Raw genomic sequence first — 13496 nt, 5'->3', positions numbered from 1 at the left:
GTATGGTCAGTGAGGCAATCAGATAGGGTGTATTCTTCCATGCTGCTGATGGGCCAGAAAATCAGCAGTTTCCCACCGTTCTGCAGACTTCAGTAAAGATGAATGCTATGCAATTATCCGGCCGCAATCCTTCCTGTACATCAATGCCACAAAAGCTGTTTCTCAAACTAACAAGAATGCTATAGCAAGACATGGCTTTTTTACTCATTCTGTCACTAATTGCAGTTCTTGGAAATCATGCAATATTTTTATCCAGCTCTGAAATAAAGACTGTAAAGAAGTAATATTCTTCCACTGTTGAAATCACTACTCCTGTGTACTTCAGTGGGGCAATATCAAACCAGTACTGCTCTTCTGATGCTAGGTTTATTCTAGGGAAGCAGTTTATAACAAAGCAGCCCAGGAAAGGCTTTGTATTTGTGTAGCCTACCACCACCGGTCTGGGAGTGTTGGATCCTAGTTTGGACACTTAAATTAGCATATATTCTTAAACAATAGTAATAGCCAAAAAATAGCAACCAGTTAATACCTACATTAAAAGCACAGCTTCTGCAATCACTTGTGCTTTTGGAAGTGAGTGGTTGTGCTCATAAAGCCTTAAAGAGTAGAAGCACTGGAAAAATTACCATCTTCTATTAAAAGGCTTATTGTATAATACGGGCAGCTTGTCTTACTGCATACCAACAATCAGAACGCTAGTCATAAAAAAGTTATGGACTAGCAAAAGACAACTGTCTGCTCAATCCTGTCCGAGTTTTGTTTAGTAATATGTTATCATGGAATTCCATGCACTGGAAAGTTGGTAGTGTGCTTTGGATGAATATGAGTGTCAAGAAGTATGTGGCTTACATAGCCAGACCTCCCTGCTGACAGTTTCAGTCTCTGAATGGTAGACCCTAATTCTCAAAGTGGTGTGCTGTGCTGTCACCTTTGTCATGCTTCAGGAGAGTGATTGCAAAACTTGTGTAAATGGTGAATAGGGGAAAGGAGAAGGAAGAGTGAAAATAAAACAAAGGATAGCTTTGGTAAGTAGTTTAGAGGTTCTTTCCTATGGTCTTCATGAAGAATAATATGTCAAAAGGCAAGGAACTTAACTGTTTCCCTTTCATTCCCCCCACCTCCTTCCCCCTTCTTTACGGATTAAAGGTTTCAAAAGCTGTATGGCTAAAATTAAGTATGTTGAATCTATACAGAAGTTAAGATGCTGAATTATACGACAGTTATCTCTCCAGAATTTTCATGAGAACAGGGATTATTCAGCATTACTGGGGGTCTAGTCACTTTTGGTGCTGATTTCCTGAAGGACTCAGATATCCATCTTTAGGATGTCAAATCTTGAGTGTCCGTAAGGCAATTCATTTGAAACTATTCTGACTTGGCACTAGTGTGTAAGATCTACACAATTAGGATGAAATCTTGCCACAAAAGGTTCAAGACTTAACTCAGAAGCAGGGAGAAGGAAAGGCGAATATTAAGGAATTGTAGTTGGAGGAGGGAATTACAGGTTGTCAAGACACGCTGTAATAGGCCAGTAACATGAATCCTTTGTCTCCAAATGCCCTGAGGAACGGATACTGAAGGTTTATAATCAGTGTGATATTCCTGGAATCTTTACATACTCTTCATTGAAACTGGATTGGGGCAGTGGAGTTGTCCTGAATACAACTTATTTCAGCTTTAATAATAGTAACGATTTCTTGTTGTCACATTTCAAGTCAAGAAGTCAAGAGTCAGTTGCAAGATTCCCCCAAATACATGATCATGGTTTTGTATATTCTGTATGAAGGATATATACAGAGAGAATGGGAAGTACTGAGAGTAAGGTAGTACTGAAAGATCTAGAACTGTATTGCAAAGACACTCCATTAAAATTTGTCTCCTGCCTCCTGAATTAAAACATTTTAATATAAATATATGTCCAAATATAGAATTTATTTGGGTATGGTTTATTATTTTGTAATAGTGCTGAGAGCAGTTAGGTACATCATCATCTAATAGTTACAATGTATGTAAATGCTATGGAGTTTCCAGTCCAAACTGATATTAGAGAGCCGTACTACAGTTCTTAGTTATTTAATCAATTGGTTAACCTGCGACAAAGGCTTTAGAACTGGGAGCTGCTGATGTCTTCCCATTAGACACAGCAAAAATGAAGGCATGAGCTATTTGATGGTGCTCCTTAGAACTCCTCAAAATTCTTTAAACCATTTGTTTCCATTTTAATTCACAGCAAGAGGTTCAGTAATTTGTGGACTGATTTTAATCATCGTTTCCCTCACAGCTATCTAAAAACCCACTAAAGCAGTATGTTCTGATCTTATGTGTAAGTACTTCTATTAACATTCTGGTTTGTATTAGTTTAAGTATGGGGAGGAAAGTATCTGTTTTGAAATAACATCTTTAAACTGCTAGAGCTGTATTCACATATTCACTGAACTGACAGACAGGTTTGTGATATTTTGCCAGAAGATGAAAGGGAAATTCTGCCTCAAAACCATGTAGACCATGTCTCAGTCTCCTTAGAGATATTTTGGTTTCTTCAGTAAAGAAGGGCTGTTGGCTGCTACACTCCTAATACGGCCTTTTTATTTTCCATTGCTCCCAGCGAATTTAATAAAAAGCTTAAAAAGATGTTAGTGAGAAAACAGACTAGAAACAGCTGAAGCTTAAGTGCCTGCTATTTCAGCTTGAATGAGTATCCAAAACCTGAGATCCCTAGCCAAACTATAAGAAACTCCTGTATCTGTTTTAATAAGTGTTAATGTGAATGTAGAAGGCTTCCTAATGTAACTTTCAGAATTCACTTCCCCAGGAGGAATATATATCCTATTGGAATGGATTTCTAGGGATATTTCCCTACTTCAGTTTCTTGGCAGAATTGAGAAGGGCATACAGGATTGATGGAGCGGTGAGGAGGATGGGGAGAAGACCGCGAGTAGAGATTTTAAATTTCCAAACAATGGAACTAAGTTTACTACTTGATGTTTTTTCTGTCTCTTACTTCAAAATAAAGTGCTTCTGAGTGGTAATCAGAATGTGTTCATTCAGTGTGCTTAGAAAGAGGTATCTGCTGTTGTCAGAACAGCTCATTTGGTTTGCACCAGCTTTTTTATTGTCTCTGTAATGTGGAGGAGCAAAGGTGGAAAACCAGTTTTGGTAATTGATTGGAGCACCCCTTAGATCAGTTCTGAATGCTTGCCCCACGTTAATCAAATGGTGGTTCTCTTAAGGTGTAATGTCAAGCTAAATACTGTGAATCTTGTCTAGAACCTTTCTATGCTTGTATATCTCTAGAACCTTTGTAAAATTGTCAGTCTGAGGGGTGCTAGAATTGTGCAGGCACAAATAACTTCTCCACTCAACCAGGTATTTAGCCAAGAGTCCATACAGTGTACAGCTTATACACTATTTCATGGTATCTTACCCCAGAGTCAGAAACTAGAATTTTAGAATTGATGAAAGATTTGGGTGAAAAAGATTCAGTTCTTCCTTACTGACCATTCATAATGCTTCATATGTAGTAGGTGTATGACATAGTAGCTTATAACTCTGCAGACATTACAGTTCTGAAGATTTATTCTTCGGAGCCAAGATGACATGTAGAGGAGAAGAGGGAATTTCAGAGAAGCAGCTGGCATGTGAGCTACATGGCTGCTGAGCCCAGGTGAATCTATGCTCTGTATACACCAGATGATCAGTGGCTGACCAAGGAAAGGAGAGATGGTCATGTGGGAAAGGGAAGAGAACAACTTGTGAGCTGGCCACCGAATCCAGCTCTGGGGAAGGACGTACTGTCACACCACACAATCATCCCCAATGTCACACGATGCCTGGAAGCCCAAAGCTCATGGCCGCGGTGTGGAGATCAGCATAATAGTTTAACCTATCTGAGGTCACTGGTTTGATGCACTAATGGGAATTGAAAGCCCCCTGTTAGGAAACCAAAATCACTAGATTTGCATCTAAGCTTTGACTGACATGAGTCAAACTCTTGGCATAGGCTTTGCAGTAAGATTACTTCAAGGTTGATTTATTATTATCATCATCAATGCTATTTTGGAATGTAAACCCTGATATTACAAGGCAAAGGTCATCTGCCTTTGAAGCGTGAAGCACCAGATCATATTCTTTCTCAAAATAGTGATTAAATTTGATGGCAGACACTTGGCAAAACACAGGGGGCAGAACCTAGTAGAAAGGCAAGGTAGTGCTGGTCAGCATCGTAGCTTGCTTTTGGTGAAGCGGTGCGCTAGCCAGGCTCACAGCTCTGTGGGAGGTGGTACTTTCACAGGTGTCATTCTCAGCGTGTGACAGCTCTTGGCTTCTGGCTTTGTGCTGGCCCGGTTTGGGGATATTCAGATTTGGTTGTATGCTGTCTGTCTTTGGTACCTGCGCTGTGGATTGCTCAGTCCTGCGTTACAGCTTATGGAACTATGACTAGGAAAGGGAGCATTAGGATACATTGTAAGATACTTCTGCTTTAAAGTGTATTGATTGCTGGTGAACTGTGCTTTGAAGCAAACGTTTCTTCCAGAAATACTGTGGTCTAAAAACACTTTAAAAAATAATGCTTCAGAGGCAATTAAAAGTCAATATTATGGTAGCTAGACAATTGTTAAAATATTTATCTGCATCTATTAATAAATTCATGAAAAGCTTAATCTGATTCTTATGATACAATAAGTCTCCAGTGACTAATCCAACAATTACATGCTTCCTAATGAGTAGTCTGAACATGACTGACCTTGCAAATACTTTGGCTCACAAAAAAAGTACTTTATGATGGTAAACGATTTTTCCACAAATTTCAATGGGAAATACTAATTTTCCCTATGACTATGCAGGAAAATGAAACAAAAATGAACATTAATACTAAAAGTATCATGTACAAAAACTGCAATAGCTTGGTTAACTAAGGCTGAGCATCATCCTCCCCCACTGTGAGCACATCAGTTAATCATACTAGGCATTACTCAACTTCATTTGGCATCAGTAAAATTTTAGATGGAATCCAAACATCAGAGTAAGTCTCTCCCTAAATTGATGAGAATCTGATTTTAATACTCTTCTTATTCTTTAATTTGGCATAGCCTCTTACAGAACTGGGGAGCACTTAAAAGTCTGGATGAGTTATAAAGACTTGTTTTGAGTACACTGATGCTGACCACTTACAGAGAGAGTCATACAGCTAGGGAGTCTCTTTTTAAAAAAAGAAAAATGGGCTCTTGCCAGAAATGACTTATAATGAGGATATAGCACTTGTGAGAATAGCCAGTAGAAATGACTGTAGTTGATGATTTCTCCAGTGACATACACTGCTCCTTGAAACTCTCACAAAAGGACTGCACAAGGAGTATTTGATTTGCTGCAAAGACTGCTTTTCCTTTCTGCTGTGAGCAGCAGTCAAATACATGTAAGTTGTGGTGTTTATTGATCACTGACAAGGTGATGCTTGAGAATTCCCCCTTCTGGAGTGTTGCCTCATCTGCTTAATGAGAGCTTGCAGAATTTTACCATCTGTACAGAGCCTCCCTATCATCTTATAAAGTAGTCTAGAGCACATACTGGGCATATCCTGCTTACAAGAAGTCAGTGTGGGCAAGATCTCATCCAGTCTGTTCATACTAAACTGTCCTGAAAGTTTTCTGTGGCCCGTTTCATGTTATAATACAGCCACTGGACCTGCCCTTGTGAGGCAGGCAAGGTCCTATGGAAGTAGGTAACTGATACCAGAAAGTATCTGATACCAAAAACACTCTAGCTTTTTTGATCTTACTAAAGATTGGGGATTTTTTTTTTTTTTTTTTAACAGCAGAAGAATGTTTCCAAAAATGACAGTTGTTCACAGAAGGGTTACATTCTGCCATCTATCTTTGTGCAGAAGTCCCATTGGGGTCTCTCAGCAGGCTACTCCCAAAACACAGATGTTTCTGGCTATTCATTCAGCATTTTAGTGCCGCTGGATACTTCTTACTCTCTAGTTTTTTGTTACTGGGAGCTTGTTAAAATACAAATAGGTTTTTTTGTTAACACTACCAGTGCTGTCTCCAGTTACCTAACATAAAAAAGTCTATGTAACTACCACTGGGTGGTGTATGCCTCGTGTAAGTAAAACACACCAAACCATCAGAGTTTTGTATGTGTGGAACTTCAAGATCTAACCCAAAAGCCTGTATGTTCAGTTTTTAATCAGGAAATTTCCCTGGAGTTTATCAAAGAAAGAAACTCAAGGATTTGGCTAGTAAGAAAGTGGGGGTGTATATGCATCCACGACCTTGTAAAATTCAACTTTGAATGAGGGAATACAGTGTGTATTTATACTTCTGAGTTCCTGTAAGTTCTCATGCTTTATTGAGAACCACCTATTTTTACAAGCATGGAAAGGCCCTTAGTGTGTCTGCTGGCATCTTCAATTAATCATAGCCAGCCTTAGGAACGTAACAGTCATCATGTCACCCACGTCACTTTTTTCAGATGTAAAGAGGGATGCCATTTTCTACCACTTCCATGTCCTTGATGCTGTTGTTCAACATCTAAGAGCATTTGTAGAACCTTTGTGGGTGTAGATATTGGAAGGATAACAAAATTTCTTTTTGCTAGATAGCACAAGCTATGCTGAAAACAAGTGTTAAAATACTTTAGTGGCTTAGGACTTATGGCATTGCAACATGCTTCCTTTTCACTGCCTGTTTTCTATCAATCTGTTGAAGATATGCAAGTTTGTAGCCCACATTTGACTATCTTTGTCTCAAGTCAGCTCTAGTTAAATTGCTGAGGCTGAGTAACTGCTGAGGCTTTCAGAATAAAGAGAAACTGAGGGAAGGAGAGGAAACCTTTTTCCTTCCCCTGATTTACTTTATACATGCCATCCAATTCAAGTTTAATCTATTTTTGTTTTTTTCCTTTATCTAGTAGCTCCTTATAAATATCAAAAGGCAAACTGTAACCCTACTATGAGCATCTTGTAAACGTTTTTTTTAAAGTGCAAGTCTGAACATGCTATACAAGTATAGAAACGCCACCTGATTTTGTCTCTAAAGAGTCCAGCAAAACTACTGAGATAATGAAATTAAATGTTCTCCATGTCTATTAGTACCTGTATTTTTATTACCTCTTCTGTATGGAGATATGTAAGCCAGCAGTTATATGAAACCCACTGGATTATTATTTTGAGGTAGCAAAACTTGCTCTAGTACTAGAAAGGTTCCCTCCTGCTGTAGCAGTGTGGAAAAAAACCCCAGATGTTTAGGAAAATCTGTGATTTAGGACTGTAAAGGTATCAATGAAATCCAAGGATATCCCATAGCTCTGCCCATTGCCTCATGTTCTTTGGTCTTGTAGGAAAATTTACCCGTAGAGCAAATAAGCTGCCAAACCCAGTTTGAAAGAGAAAAGGGACTGAGCTGGCTTGAAACTCAGTAAAGTACTTTTAGAGCCTGAATCTCTTACACGAGTTTCTACTAAATGAAATTGATATATGTGTCCAACATGGGAGGCAATGGATGGAAAATTTTTGAGATACCATTGAGACAATTGTTGTAAAGAGAAGCAAGAGAGCTGCTAACCAGTCCCTGGCTATACTTCCATTCCCCACTTTTCAGTCAGGGTCTCTCCTGGAAATTCTGTCATGACTGAGTGGTATTAGCCGATATGCTGATGGCCGTACTCTATCAAACAGCATAGAAAAAGAAAAATATTATCTAGATGCAATTGAACTTCATTAAGCCAAACACAATCAAACTGTAAAAATTAGTCTGTCCCCCTGTTAGCCACAGTTGATGTGTCTTCATCCAGGTTAGCCAGCTGGTGTCCTCCATGAGAACACTTCCTTAGGAAAAGCCCACTGTTGATGGGTTTTGACCATCGGAATTATCCTGTTATTCATTTTATGGTAAAATAAGTCTTTTCAGCACCAGTAAAGGATGTTTGATATTATATATGTGTTCAAGAATGACATCCTAGGTGTTGATTGAGATGCTTCATACTGCAGTTTGTTCTCTGTTGAAGAGCAGAGTAAACGAGTGTTTATAATCTCTGTATCAGTAAGCAGTTCTCAGTCATTCTGTAGACCATGATAGCATAGGGCCTCTCTACCGTTGCTTGTAAAGGTCTGATTTCACTTTGATGGTATGGAGGAATTGGTGCAAACTTTTCACTGAAAGGTGCCTCTTGTAGCTGTGAAGTAGTTAGCTTTCCCTCCACTGCACTTTGGAATTATTTGAATCAAAAGATGCTAATAAAGACCCAGGTTTCTCTAGCTGAACTCTAAGCGAACCTAAGATAATACATGGAGACTAAACAAAATGCAACCGAGTTGCAGACTGTTGCCTCCTGTGCCTGAGCCAGCAGCGAATTATAAAGGAAGAAGGTTAGGATATTAAGTGACTCAAAATATGACAGAAAAGAGTTCAAGCACTCTGGGTGTCACCTTGTTCAATGTGAGATAGGGGAATGTATCTCTTTCCCTAAAAATTGCCAGCTGACCTGGAGATCTGGCAGTGGTGCATATGTACTGAGTGGCATGAATGATGCTGCTGCCACACCTGCACCTGACACCGCAGAAACCTGCTGGGTTTGTGATGTGTTGTGCTGCTGTACTGTGACCGGCCAGAATTGTTTCTGGATGTAATGAAATAAGGATGGAGGTTATTTTTCAGTACTAACTACTTTCTTCAGCCTGTCTGGGTGGTGAGCAGAGAGATTTTCTGACTCCCCTCAGAAGTTTTGGAGGTACCAAAGTAGACCAAGTATTTCAGTAGCAGCCCTTTCTAGCATCCTATTAAGTTCTGAGGACAGGTGTAACTCCATGCTAATTGACAGGGATTTTCCCACCCTGCATTCCTCTTTTCACAGGAAGCAAGTATTTCATGCTACAAGTGTGAACCATTAGCCTTTATCACCAGGCAACCACATTATCAAGACGTACATAACTATCATACAGAACATGCTTTCTATCTAGCAGTTCTATCGGTATCGTTCACCGTTCACACACCCAGTCCTCCATCTGCTAGGCAGGGTCTGTTCTTCCGACGTGTGATCTGAGAGCACCCCAGGCACCTGCCCGGCTTGCAGATGGTGTTACTCCATCACAGTGTGGAGTCTCCACTGACAACACAGCGTATTTCAGGGAGATGAAAGGGGATGATGGAGTTAAGGTCTTACTGAAGATGTGCCAGACCATCTGAGCTAACTGTAGTTATTGTGCGTAGTTTTTTTTTTTTTTTTTTTTGTTGCTGTCATTGCCAAACTGTGCAGGAGGTGATGTTGTGTTTGTAACAAGTTTCCTACCTACTTTGGAGTGGGGGAGAAGCCCCAAACTGCAGAATGGAGGGCAGAGATCCTGATCCCACGTTAAAACTGTCCCCAAGGAACCTTTCAATGGTCCGGTACTAACTTTTTCCAGGTGCCGTTTTTTTGCTCAAGTTTGTGGTTTGGATTCCACCCCCCCCCCCCCCCCCCCCGACCCTTGATGCTATTTTTTGCGAACGAAAAAAGTGTTAAGCAGGCTGAAGCGGCAGCAGAAGGCACATACGGCTGTGCTCAAAACTAAGTTAAACTCGGACGGGTGTGTGAGCAGCGCTCACCGTGCGGGCTGGCAGCGGCGGGGCCGGGGGCGCAGGGAGGAGCGGGGGAGCGGCGGGGCAGAGCACAGCGGCACCGCCGCCGCCTCCCCGGGCCGGTACCGCTCCCGGGCACCGCGGGCTGAGCCGCGGCCCCCGGCTCAACTCCGGGAACAGGGAGCGGGGAGGGGGACGGACACACGGCGCTGGGGCGCGGGGCTGGGAAAAAAGACCTCGCAAGCTGTGCTCTTACCCCCTCCATTTTTGTAGCAGAGGTAGGGGAATCGCCAGACGTTGGCCAGGTCCACGGCGAAGCCGATGACGGAGAGGAGGAAGTCGATCTTCTTGCCCCAGGTCTCCCTGTCCGGGGCGCCGTAGCGCGGCGCGGGGGCGGCGGGCAGGAGGCTGCTGCTGGTGTACTGCACCCCGTTGTGCTCCTTCACCAGGATCAGCTCCACGTCCTTCCTCGGGGGCGGCGGCCCCGCGCGCTCCGGCAAGGGGGCCACCACCGACACTTTGCGGTCGGGCTGGATCTGTTTGTTCATCCTCGCCTTAAACATCCAGAGAGAGCGAGCTGAGGCGGGGGAGCGGGCGAGGCGGGGGGCGGGGGGGGGGGGGGGGGAGCGCAGATAACGGAAGTGCACTTCCCGCTGGAGGCGACTCCGCGCTCCAGCCCGCCGGTGTCAGCGCGGCAGGAGCGAGGCACGGCCGTAATAAGAGCCATGCAAATGAGGCGGGAGAGGGGGGACCGCGGCGCCCGCGCCCGCCGGGGTGCCCCCGGGGAGCGGGGCTTCCCGCGCCCTTCCTCCGCGGGGGAGCGGCCGGGCGCTGCCCGCAGCCTCCCCAGCCGCCGCCGCACCTGGGGCCGCCGGCGGACACCGAGCTGGAGCCTCCCGGGCCGCGCCGAGAGCCGGCGGCTGAGCCGGGGAGCGCGGAGCCGGCCGGAGCCCCGCACCGCGCTGCCCCTTGCCCCAGCGCTGCCCCTTGCCCGCCGGCGGCAGTTCCACCCTGGGGTAAGGCTGCCCAGGGCTCGTCCTGTCGCCGGCTGCGGGGCGCTCGGAGCTGCTCCTTCCCGCCAGACACAACACGCGTCCCCGGTCGAGCAATCTGAAAGTGCTGTAGCAGGCAACAGGTCGAGCTAGTGTGGATTGCCCCGCTTCCCTCCTCCCCCGGCTGAGCTGCGCTACCGAGGCAGCTCTCCCCTGTCTGGTAGCGTGGCTTTAGTTAAACAGTAGAATTGGGCTTTTGACATCAAAACCTGGTGGGATGCAGGTTGGATGGCAGAGCTGGACACTGCTAATACTCCTACGCCGGGACTGATGGATGCCCGGCTTTTTCTCTTCTGGCAGGTGTGGGGCTGGTAGGATTCAGTTGTCAGGCTGAGGTATTTGCAGGACATGAACTATCTGCTGCTATTCCAAATGGGACCTGAGTTTTTTACGGTTAAAACGAGCAAAGAATTAGCTGGCAGAACAACAGTGATTGATGCCAAAAGTTGGCTAAATACAGCTGCAGAAAGGGGTTTTCAGGGGCTCCTCCTGTTACAGCTGTGAGACATAACTCTACATTCGGTGTCGGTTAAGGGAATAAAATTTGAGCACAAAAGGCAGAAACTGGGTCTCCCTCCCCAGTGTTAAATAGCTTCCTTCCCTTCTGCCTGGCATCAATGAGAATAGGTCAGATCACAGAGGATTCTTGGTGGTGTTACAGCCTACCGTTCTTATGCAGTCAGCGAGGACTGATAATACAGTATTATAATTGTAATATGTGAAGGAGGTGCTAGAGTTCACAGTGAATACCAGGTTTCTCTGCAAACTTGGAATGTGAAAAAGCATCCCAACGCAGAGTTAAAGCTTGCATATTGGCCTCTTCCCTTCCTCTCTTTAGGCCACAGACTACAAAGATGCTAACAGGACAGCCATTGACAATTTCCAGATTTTTCTGCCTTCACAAAAAGCTCTTGGTTCAAACTCCAAGATCCAAGCTGTGACTCAGATCCTAAAGCCCTCATCTGGGTGAAGTATTTGAGCAGCCGACTATCATGCAGCTCCTCTGTTCTCTTTTGGTTTCTCTGTGACTTCCTATCCTCATCTTCTCCAAATACGCTGCATAAAACCATTTTCTCTATTCTTTCTGACACTTCATGCTATATATCTGCTGCAGGTACTTCCCCTGTGCACAGTCATGACACAGTACCTGTAAACACTTATTGTTTGCCCATGCAGTACAACCCACGTTTTTACACCGATGTGCAGCTACACTGCTGCCTACTCCTGACCCACACTTTTACACGTATGTGCAGCTACACTGCTGCCTGCCATTGCTACCATCCACCAGTCGCTGCCACCACATGCATCAAATACATACCCGTGTTATATGCAGTGCCCCCAGATATGCCCCCACTCCCCTGCATTTCAGTGAGCCTGCACACCCATTCTCCCATAGCAAATAAAGGATGAGCTCTGTTCTGGGCATGAGGAGAGCCTCTGCTCCCAGCTGCAGAGCCCTGAAGCCGTCTTGCTGACAGACTCACCAGGTAGCACTGGGGATGTTTCTGTCCCATTCCCTGGTACCTATGGGGAGGGGGAAGATGACCGAAAGGGGATTCCTCCTTCTTGGTTCCACCACTCTGGGACTGCAGTCTCTCTGGGAGCTGAAGCTGAAGCTGTAGCCTAGCCAGTAAGGAGCTTTTTAAACCTGGTTCCCCTCTCTCCACGTGACTATTACTGCCTTAATAATCTGCACAGACTTCCTACGCTAGACAACAGCTCTCCCATATTGCTTCTGGAAAAATAAGGCCTTGCTAAGGAACACCTTTTTCCCACAAGGTCTCAATTAGCTGAGCTTGATCATGATGTCTATGGTGGGAGGAATCCAGAAAGCCCCCGCTTATTTCCTAAGAGAATTAAGTCACTGTGCATATATATATATGCCTTTAGTTCTTGCATGAAAAGTGTGCACAATCTGGTTAATGTAATATCTGCTGCACCCTCAAGGTAAGAAAGTCCTCAATTGGATTTTATAAAAAAGTTGCTTAATCTTGAATCTGTCTGGATCTTGTTATGCCTAATAGAGCCTGACAGCGGGTAGAGTTGAAGTCAGAGAAGGGAATATTGTATTTAGAAACCTCAATGGAGCCAGGCAAGATGGCAGGATGTTAGTGATATTCCACTGTTGAGTGGGAAATAGGCTATAATTTACTTCAGAAAATAGTCAGGTATTGCTAGGTTAGTCATCAATTATTCAAATTCTTGCCTATCATTCTCTGTGCAACATATAGGAGAATATACTGTAACAGTAAACTGGGATTGTCAGTCTCAGATGTTAGTATCTATGAAGAAAAAAAAAACCCCAACACCCAATGAACAACAATTTAGTGTGTACTTCCAGATCTCCATTTGCTGCTGGCATGAAGGCTCACTGTACTTGTTGGCAGCGGGGTCTGAATTCTCCACCTTCGGCAGCACAGCCCTCTGCCACTGATGTTACAGAGCTGAGGGAGCTGGCTGCTGTCCTTCCTATGAACCAGCTTTTTAGAGGGACTGTATCAACCAGTGTTCAAATATGTTGGAACTCTCTCTTTACAGTTGGTACATCTGAAAGAGTCTTGCTTCATATTATGTCTGATACACTTGATAAAAGAGCTTGGCAGTTGAGCCAAATGAAACAGTGACTGAGAGGGGATATGATTGCTTTATAAATACATTGAGGTAAATGTCACTGAGAAAAAAACCCACCAACAATAACATTTAAACCAAAGGACAAAAGAATCATGATACATTTATCTGGAAAATGAGAAGAGTTCTAACTATCAAAGCAGTGAATATAGTGGGAACTAAAGACCTGGGTTTTAGGATATTGTTGTATGAGCAGGGTCATATGATGAAGTTGCTAGTGAGAGCTGTGATTTGGGCTTGAAGACCCTGGAGATCACTT

At 43.8% G+C, this 13496-nt stretch overlaps 1 protein-coding gene across 1 annotated transcript in view; it reads right to left on the bottom strand.

Moving 5' to 3' along the window:
- SLC6A2 (solute carrier family 6 member 2) overlaps window positions 1-12123 on the bottom strand; it is a 79261-nt gene extending 67138 nt beyond the window's left edge. The window contains exons 1-2 of the mRNA XM_074839799.1: window positions 12094-12123; window positions 9814-10111 (exon numbers count right to left, since the gene is read on the bottom strand). Coding sequence (XP_074695900.1) covers window positions 9814-10111; window positions 12094-12123 — 328 coding nt within the window. The remainder of the gene's footprint in view (window positions 1-9813; window positions 10112-12093) is intronic.
- Between the last annotated feature and the right edge of the window lie 1373 nt (window positions 12124-13496).

This window comes from Strix aluco, chromosome 14 (genome assembly GCF_031877795.1).
Source record: "Strix aluco isolate bStrAlu1 chromosome 14, bStrAlu1.hap1, whole genome shotgun sequence".
In the NCBI taxonomy this organism is placed as follows: domain Eukaryota; kingdom Metazoa; phylum Chordata; class Aves; order Strigiformes; family Strigidae; genus Strix; species Strix aluco.
Note: the sequence above shows the minus strand (reverse complement) of the source record. Positions and strands in the feature narration are given on the sequence as shown.